At 35.3% G+C, this 10,240-nt stretch overlaps 1 protein-coding gene across 1 annotated transcript; it reads right to left on the bottom strand.

The window, feature by feature from the left end:
* Positions 1-3,735: 3,735 nt before the first annotated feature.
* Positions 3,736-7,735, bottom strand: LOC149772972 (uncharacterized). Its single transcript, XM_089946990.1, has 3 exons — positions 7,598-7,735; positions 4,377-4,506; positions 3,736-4,079 (listed from the first exon to the last, which is right to left on the bottom strand). The coding sequence occupies exons 1-3, from the start codon at positions 7,658-7,660 to the stop codon at positions 3,886-3,888; spliced, it is 387 nt and encodes a 128-aa protein (XP_089803116.1). The 5' UTR covers positions 7,661-7,735; the 3' UTR covers positions 3,736-3,885.
* Positions 7,736-10,240: the final 2,505 nt, after the last annotated feature.

Here is a 10,240-nt window from a genome sequence, read left to right as displayed (position 1 = left end):
CCGCTTGTCGATCAGCAGTTTCTACTTACTAAAAAATTTATCATCAAATCCGGCCTCATTTCCGACGTGTTCAGTACGATATGGACGACCTAATATGAGAGTTATTGATACCATACTATCGGATACTGAGCCAATGAAACTTGGAAAGTATAAGAGAGAATAGCATTAAAAAAATATCAGGATGTTCTAGAAAAAGTAGGTTCTAGACAGGCTGGAACCTGACAAATTATACTAACAGATTACTATGTCAAGTGTATAGAATTTATCTAAACTATAATAATAATGAACATTGCAGAAGTAATCAATGAAATATCAAAATTCAAACACTTTATATCAGAAACAGACAAAATAAAAAACTAGAATTAAAGATATCTGAAAAAAATATAAACCACTTGTAATGCTTGATAGAAAAATCTTTGGGACCTTTTCTAAGCTGGACTCGACAGACTTTAGTTGTCACTAATCAGAACTGACGAGATCCAATATTTCAAAATATTTGAACAACTGCAAGAAGTTCTAGGTGAGAGATCCAGTGATTTACGTGACCCAATCTGTAATGATACCGAGAAACTATTTGAACAAATGCAAGAAGCTGTAGATGAGAGATCCAATGATTTACATGACCCAATCTGCAATGATACCGATAAACTATTTGAACAAATGCAAGAAGCTCCAAGTGAGCGATCCAGTGATTTACGTGACCCAATCTGTAATGATACCGAGAAACTATTTTGAACAAAAGCAAGAAGCTGTAGGTGAGAGATCCAATGATTTACATGACCCAATCTGTAATGACACCGAGAAACAATTTTGAACAAATGCAAGAAGCTCCGTGTGAGAGCCAGTGATTTGCGTGACCCAGTCTGTAATGATAACGGGAAACTATCTGAACAAATGCAAGAAGCTCCATGTGAGAGATCCAGTGATTTACATGACCCAATTGGTAATGATGCCAACAAACTATTTGAACAAATGCAAAAAGCTCTAGGTGAGAGATCCGATGATTTACATGACCCAATCTGTAATGATACCGAGACACTATTTGAACAACTGAAAGAAGCTCTAGGTGAGAAATCCAAAAATTTGCATGACCCAGTCTGTAATCACACCTAGCCAAAGTAACCATTGACATGGACTAGACAAGAATTTATTACAATTGTAGTATGGCAACAAACAAGATCAAAATACAAGCAATGCTCACCTCTGATAAACAATCAGTGGCATTGTCAGATTAAATGTGTTCGAGTGTGACGATGAGATATTCTTAACAACTAATGCTGTTTTACTACTTTTCGAGGACGAACTAACAGCTAATCATCCTCTACCGTTATAAAGTTTTCTCATATTAAGATAACAAATCTTATGTAACAGACACCAATAACCTGATTTAATACTGCAGTAGCAGTTAATGGTGGTCAGTTTCTAGAACACACCCTTCTTTTCAAGTGTGAACCCCTGGGACGATTTGACAAACTGACCACGTTTTCGTGTAAATTCCAAAACGTATTTTGTATCATATTTGGTACGATAAGACCAATTAAAAAATGATCATCTTCCAGGGACCCGGGATTCACACTTGAAAAGAGAGGTGTGTCCTAGAAACCCGACTATTAACTGCTAATCATACGCATTGGCTTTTATTCCTATATTCTTTTTATGTGTGGGTTTCGTGAGGTTCCGTTCAAAACAACTAATTGAAAGGTCAATGGCCTTTAAATTAGTTGTTTTTATCTGAGACTCTCGAAAACCCACTACGAAAGGAGTCGTACGATTTCAAAACTAAGGTGGCCCAAATGTTAAAATCAGGAGCCAAGGAAAAACATCAGCGGTCAGACGGCTGCCTCATACTTAGACTTAATGTTGTTTTTTCGTTGTTGTTGTTGCTTTGTTTTTGTTGTTTTCACGCAGTAGTAAAAAAAGGGGTCTCAAAAAAAGTTTTTATAGAAGGTGATTTCCTTGTTTTTTTTTTCGAAAGTGGAAATGGCGGATGATGACAAGTTAGTTTGAAAATTGGTTTGAAATGCTTAACTAGTTAACCGCTTTAAACTGGATAGTGCGATTTTAGCGCTCTCAAGCTTGGACATTATATAACAAGTCAATGGTCTCACTTTTTCTAATATGGCATGCAGGAAAGTTCATGATCTCGCTTTATCTAGCATGGCATCCAGGAAAATCCATGGCTTGTTTTATCCATTATGGCATCCAGGAATGTTCATGGTCTCGCTTTATCTAGTATGGCATCCAGAAACATCCATGTTCTCGCTTTATCTAGTACGGCATCCAAGAAATTTCATGGTCTCGCTTTATCTAGTATGGCATCCAGGAAAATCCATGGTCTCGTTTTATCTGGTAAGGTATCCAGGGAAGTCCATGGTGTCGCTTTATCTAGTATGGCATCCAGGAAAATCCATGGTCTCGTTTTATCTGGTAAGGCATCCAGGGAAGTCCATGGTGTCGCTTTTTCTAGTATGGCATCCAGGAAAATCCATGGTCTCGTTTTGTCTGGTAAGGCATCCAGGGAAGTCCATGGTGTCCCTTTATCTAGTATGGCATCCAGGAAAGTACATGGTCTCACTTTAACTAGTATGGCATCCAGGGAAGTCCATGGTGTCGCTTTATCTAGTATGGCATCCAGGGAAGTCCATGGTGTCGCTTTATCTAGTATGGCATCCAGGGAAGTCCATGGTGTCGCTTTATCTAGTATAGCATCCAGGAAAGTACATGGTCTCACTTTAACTAGTACGGCATCCACAAACATCGATGGTCTCAGTCTATTTAGTATGACATCTATTGAAATCCGTGGTCTCACTTTATTTAGTGTGGCATGTATAGTGTCATTATAACATCCTCTCTTTGTAAACGCTCCTTTACGTCAGTTCAGAAAATCTCTTTACAACGTTGTAGCGTAATACACATACAAACAGATAATCATTTCCTAATCTGATACTAGGTAATTATTAAACACACTTCGCTTCTGCGTCGTACGGAACGACCTCACCAAGGTGTGTTATTTGCATAATGACATTCGACTACTCATGTAGGCTGACAGACTTTATGATAATATGAATAGAGGGTTGCTGTATCCATGTAGTCTTACGCTCGTGTTCAAGAAATGTTTACTCTTTTGTTTAGCATTTTTGCATTCCTACAAGAGTTTGTTAGTGTAAAATATTATACTCCGCGAGAACTCATATATTTACTGTCATTTTTAATTTACTCCGTTCCGTAATAAACAGCATTAATACCATTTTAAATGTATTATGTACCGTTATAAACAGGAGTACATGGATGGCGTAACAAGTGAGCACAAAATCAAATGACTGGAATGAATTAAATAATGCTTTTTATTATTGCTTTTCTTCTGCTTTCATCTTTGATTTGTTCATACATTTGGTTTCCATACGCTGTTTATATGATTTAAGGCCTTAGACAACCAGGCCCCGTAGTAAAGACATTTCAAGAATATAAATATTTGACTAAAGCTTCAAAAGAATTTGTGTGGTAATTTTTATGTAATAAATAGAGGTGGAACTGAACAAAATGTTAAAGCTGAATATTGTTTACCACATTCTTACGCTTAGCAGGGAACTTCACATATATTTCTGATGTTGCTGTTTTGAGTCTGAGCGAACGTTTTCTGCTCCAATAGCTTAATGTCTATGGAGTCAGGTTTAACAAGAACTGTTTTCTCCTGGAGAGATCTAAACAATAGCTTAAAAAATATGAGGTCAAACATACAATTGTATTTTATTTTGTCTTAATTTGCTTCATGTTATTCATTAAAAACGAATCAATTTTAGTTTTTTTAGAAAAAAAGAATTTATCTTAAATTTCATTTAATCTACTATGCGAGACCCAAATTCCACCGGCAACCACCATCTCGCATCATACTGTTGCAGCACACTCGTATGTTCCTGGCAATGGCCTTCTACGGACAATGGAGTGGGCGCCTTGCAGAGTTGCCAGCGTGGTCGGAGGCGTATGGTGACAGTATAGTCCGGGACCACACCCACAATGACCATTCATCTTCTCTATTGGATTACAGTGCTCGCCTAGGGTCCTGTACTGCTCGCACGTGCCTGAAGAAAGTTACCGTAAACTGATTTCATCAAATATCAAAGAACAATAGTCATCAGCATAAAGGTTATTTTGTAAAAAAACATTCTCACTTTGATTACATTAAAGATTATAAATATAAGATCTTATCTTGTTTTCGTGAATATTCATCGGAATTCCATATCATATGTAATTCTCCTTTATGCAGTTTTGCCCCCCCCCCCCCCCCTTAGTACCAGCCAAATGTGAGTGTTCGGTGCATGAGAGAACAAAAAATAACATCACAAACTCTACCATAGTCACTGCTGTCTTAGCATTACCTGTATCACTGGTGAGACTGATCGGCTGTAATGGCAGGACAGCTTGTCTCTTGCTGACCACTTGGAACGGACTTGGGATGTAACAGCACTCTCCATTGCCGCAATCAAGATCCGAGTGACAGACCGTCCCCTGCGTTTCATTGTAAATTGTAAATTGTGTTGTACAGTGTTACCGTGAAATATTTGAATCCAATGACGATCTCCAGAAATTCCATGGAAGGCACACACACAAAAAAACACAGACACACACGAACACACACACACATACAAACACACTCAATAATATCTAATCTTCTATCAACGCGTGAGATTCAAGGATAGTAGCAAAACCACTGACCCAAACAGTTTCAGCTTCAGGATGGACTGATATATATATATATATATATATATATATATATATATATATATATATATATATATATATATATATATATATATATATATATATATATATATATATATATATATATATATATATATATATATATATATATATATATATATATATATATATATATATATATATATATATATATATATATAAAAAGAAGAATGAGGCTTCTGACAAATGGTGAATGATATAACTAATTAAGTTATATTGATTACTGGTAGAATAAATACTAGATTTTATAAGATTTATATTTTATGATCTTGTCGACAAAGGCATGCATTTTCATAAATGTATGAAATAAATTTTAAAAATACTTCCTAAGAAAAACCAGTTTGCATCATAAATAAAATTAAGAGTAATCATTAAAACAAAACAAAACTGGATTTTTCTGGATTTAATATTGTTAAAAATAAGGTAAATATGGAAGAGAATTGTGCGGAAGTTAAAGGTTCAGGGAAATATATTAAAGCAGAAAAGATGTTTATGCATCTTTTCTTGTTGAATACTCACAAAGTACGAAATTTAGGACAGAAAGTGTCAAAAAATGTGTAAACAAAAATATAATACCCCCAGAAATGAACGGTAAAGAACATGAAATCAGTATGCTGCTGGCACCTTATTAATCATTTTTTTAAAATATGCCATATAGTCATAATTAAACACACCATTACACTATAAACATAGACCGTCAAACAGTGTACTAAACCAAGGGCGTATGCTATTTGTATTTACGTGTCTGTTTACAGCTTTGTTATATTGCATTGATTATTTGCTGATTATGGGGACTCGGTGTTGGGAAGATATTCCTTAACCCGCCTAATTAGCCACTTTATAGGAGAAGACGTCATAATATAGTATTCACGAGACTATATGTCAACATGGGTTAGTTAAGTAAAATAGATCGTCTCTAATTTCCGAACACAAGGAATTATCTGGATATTTTTACGGCATTTAGCACTTTAAAATTGGAATTAATTATGTGTATTAGGTGCCTGTGTCGGTTTTGGTTTTGCAATGCGTGAAGTACTAATATTCAGTTCAAAGAGACTTACTAATAAGTCATACGAATGTGAAACAAGAGAAAACCATGCATGTATAAAATTAGAGTTTCGTGATGTGTGGTCATTAGGTGATTGGGGAACATATTTGTAGTATTCAGCTAACAACGACTGAGGATGTTTGAAACAGGAAAATAATCGGTCCTGATCCATGTTCACACACGTTTTCCCTCGGTATTCGATCCTTTGCTGCTGTTTTTGAGTTTAATACTTCCGTATACTTCTTATCTCTATTAAACCTACATATCAACCAATTTATAATACTTCAGATATGTGTGTGTGTGTGTGTGTGTGTGTGTTATTTCGATTTTTAACGTAGCTTTAAAAGAATTTCAGTCATATCGCTACGATGTCTGCAGTGTGGCAGTTTAAAGTGATGTCTAGCACTGGGGCATCATGCCGCAGACATGTAGCATGATGTCCCACCCAGTCATATTATCCTGACATCAGTCCTAACACTAACCTCTTAATGCTGAGCGCCAAGCGAGGCAAATTGTTAGTACCATTTTTGTAAGTTTTTGGTCTGACTCGGCCGGAGATCGAACCCACGAACTCCCGCATCCGAGGCGGACGCTCAAACCACTGGGCCATATACCACTGGGATATATATATATATATATATATATATATATATATATATATATATATATATATATATATATATATATACTTGTTTATAATCTAATACATTTTGGGCAGATAGCTTTCTATAAAATATATTCTGCCACGACACGACTATAACTCTAAAATTCCTACATTTTATAAAAATGACGATATTATTTTATCTATTGCAATAAGTGAGGTTTGTGACTAAGTGTTACGTTAATGAATCATTAAGATCTACATGCCACTGACAGCATTAACACTAAATTTTTAACTAATTATATTTTCGAATTCAAAAACTGGGTAAATCGCCAGAAGTCTTTTGCGATAATATTTTTGGGAGAAGTCAGATTCAGTGGATACAAACACTTTCTATAGTTTGCCTTATGAACTCTTCAATAATTAAATGTACAATTTTCAAGACTAAGTTTATTTAAATTTAGCTTTGTTAAGAAAAAATAGTTATCTTCAAACTACTTTTTTATTTGTTTCCCCAAATGAACCAAGTTGGTTATCTTGAATATTGACAAGTAATGCGCATACAATTTAAGAATGTGAAATAATTCTGCACTTTTACGTTCCGACTAAATTCCAGAATGAATGCGTTTTAATATATCTAAGACTATTTATGTAGTAAAAATATCTTGGCTACAATTATTGTGTTTATCTTCAGTCGTTAGCATGGTGTAGTCTATCATTGTTAATAATTTATTTTTAAAACTGGCGTCACTTCTGCCACCACATTCGTATATCTAACATGCTACTGGACAAAACCCATTGATATCTCCATGTCCAGAATAGTCCTAAGTCGGCCTGCAAGCTTCTCTCTCTATATGACCGCTTGCTTGAATTCAGCAAACTACAAGTATGCTAAAAGTACGCATATAACACGATACAGTGCTATTCTTGTGTGTTCCACACGCAAAGAACACGTTTGATAATGGGTTTTTAATTTTGTTTTAGAACTAACTATGAGAACACTGTATGAAAAATGATTTGTTAGGTCTTGACTCAGTCTACATTCTCATAACGATAAAATATTTCCGTAATTCATGAATAATGCTCTTATCTACAGGCTGTTTCCACACAATGCTCATTATTAGATGCTATTTGTACGTTGCAGGATTTTAGATGCACAAAAAAAAACATGAAAAGTAGCAGTCACATACCGGTGTAGTACTGATCGTGTGAACCAAGGCCAAGAAGAATACAACTTCAGAACTAATTTCCATTGTCAATAATGCAATCCCTCCTTCTTTGATTGAAGGCTTATCTACTATTGATATGTAATTTACAACCTGACTTGAGGCAGGGAGGGGCTATGATAAATTTGGGTTGAGAACAAATCGAGAGCCGAAGATAAGATTATGAGGATAGGCGGTCCGATATTTCGCTAACGTTATCGTAATGGTTATGCAAAGCTGGTCACCTATATTTGGCTGCACTTCGATATACACAACTCGCGAAAGGAAAAGTGCTGAAGCAAATGGGTCTAAATAATTTGCTCCTTGGTAACCTTTATAAATACCTTTATAAATACCTTTATAAAGACCTTTATAAATACCTTTATAAATTCAACCCAAACATTCTCCGCTTTTGGGAATATCATTAGATCGACACAAACCCTATTTCAGATCCCTGATATTTAAAAAATGTCAAGGCGAATTTATGAAGAACAGCGGAAGTTGTTCCTTTGGAGAGTGTATAATAAATGTGTGAGCTGGATGTGAGGATTATATCAATACCACATTACTTCAATGACATTATTCAAATATGCTAATTGACTGTCAGGCCATAAATAATTCACTGGTTTGAGATCTAACATACATGAACTTTATTTTATGTTGCTTGAGATCTGACAAAGATGAACACGTTTCTTTTACGTTACTTCTCGTGGAAATTATTTACGGAAGTGCAAGTGAGAAAGCACATACCCTACTGTGCTCTATCCAGTTAACGTGGCTATGATGAGCGTGATTGAATGCCAAGAGGAGGTAACTCCACTTTGGTTTGATAACCCATCAATAGGTTTAACAAGATTCCAACTTAGTCTTCAGCATATGCCAAATATGAAATGTCGATTATATGGTGTTTCTTTTTTTACTGAAAAACTGTTCTTTTTTTTTTCTTTTCAATAATAATCCATTTTCTACGTAGCTATTCATATAGCTTTCTCATTCACATCCTTTACCTCAAACAATAAATATCAGCAACACCAACATTAAATTCACACAATCGGTACGAAACCTAGGTGTTGCTCTGGACAGTACGTTAACATTGCACCAACATGTCATAAACATATGCAAGGCTGCATATCTTGAGCTGAGACGCATCAGCTCAATTCGCAAATATCTTTCAGTTGATGCCACTAAAACACTTGTGTGTTCATTAGTACTTTCAAGACTGGAATATTGTAACTCAATTCTGTCTGGTTCATCTCAATATCTACTCCAAAAACTTCAAAAAATTCAAAACACAGCTGCTCGGATCATACTTAGAGTACCATGATCTGATCTCAGCACACCTCCCCGCTGCACTGTACCCTACACTGGCTATCTATTCGATCCAGAATCAAACGCAACATTTATTCTCTGTGCTACGTTTCACTGACGGACTCTAGTCCAACATACCTATCCGACCTCACCCATGTGTACACACCAGCAAGATACTTATATTCCTCTTCTGACAATTGTATACTCATTATTCCCACTATGAAAACAAAGTCATATGGACAGCGTTTGTTTGCATACCAGGGCCCAGCAACGTGTAATGAATTGCCCACTGAACTTAGACACGATGACACAGTGATCACATTCAAGAGTGCTCTCAAAACTCACTTATTTCGACTGCAAGAAAAAACTAAAAAACCTAATAGTGTTTCTTACCTTAAATATTATCAGCATGGTTTTTCTGTTTTCTAATTTCATGGTGTTTGTGTTTGTAATCATATCATAATATATGTTTTTATCTTATAGGTGTTGTCTAATGTTGCACAGCGCTTAGAGCTTCTAAAGATTAGGCGCTATACAAAGTCCTTATTATTATTATTATTATTATTATATCACTTTATACATGAGGTTATCACCAATACGTATATGGCAACAATATCCCCAGAAAGCCCCCTAACGCTTAAACACTTGTGGTCCGTGTTATTGAAGAGCTTTAATGCCCGTGATACGTGGCATCAAAAAGCTTTAACGCCTGTAGTCTGTATTATAAAGAAAACCTCATAAAACTTTCATATGCCTTAACACCTGTGGTCACTATTATTTGAAGAACAGTAAGTGTATGATAAATAAAACCTCGTTTTGCGTTAATTCATGTCTTCTGTATTTAAGAAGAGCATAATGTGTACGGTAAACAAAACTTGAGAAAGCTATCATAATGTCTGAATGTTGTCTTAGTAAACTTTAGATTCATGTGCATACGCAGTTTAGTGCTTGAATTGTTCGTACGTTCTTATGGAAAGCTATTCACAATTAGGTTTTGTCTGAAAATTGGTGTACCACTTAAAACCTTAAGGATGCTAAGTAATCATATATAAATCTGAGTAAATATTAGAATTAACTGAATATTGTTGTATCCACTGTCACATTTGTCAATGAATTTTCTACATTGTTTCTTGTGTTGGCGTTTCGAGTCTCAGAGAAATTATTCTGGTCCAATAGTGTCCTATCATAACATTCTAAATCAAGACATTTTCTTCCAACGATATGTACACAATGTATTGTTGATATGGGAGGCCATACTTATAACTGCATTTTTAATCCTTATGTTATATGTTTATTTCAAATAAAAAACAATCAAGCACA

Source organism: Sinohyriopsis cumingii, unplaced genomic scaffold, assembly GCF_028554795.1.
Source record: "Sinohyriopsis cumingii isolate HCF-2022 unplaced genomic scaffold, ASM2855479v2 utg000940l, whole genome shotgun sequence".
NCBI lineage: Eukaryota > Metazoa > Mollusca > Bivalvia > Unionida > Unionidae > Sinohyriopsis > Sinohyriopsis cumingii.
This window is presented reverse-complemented; position numbering and strand designations above follow the sequence as displayed.

Coding starts and splice junctions, on each gene's coding strand:
- LOC149772972 (XM_089946990.1), bottom strand. CDS start 7,660: ATGGAAATTAGTTCTGAAGTTGTATTCTTCTTGGCCTTGGTTCACACG. Junction 4,507..7,597: donor ACACGATCAGTACTACACCG/GTATGTGACTGC, acceptor AATGAAACGCAG/GGGACGGTCTGTCACTCGGA. Junction 4,080..4,376: donor CAGTCTCACCAGTGATACAG/GTAATGCTAAGA, acceptor AACTTTCTTCAG/GCACGTGCGAGCAGTACAGG.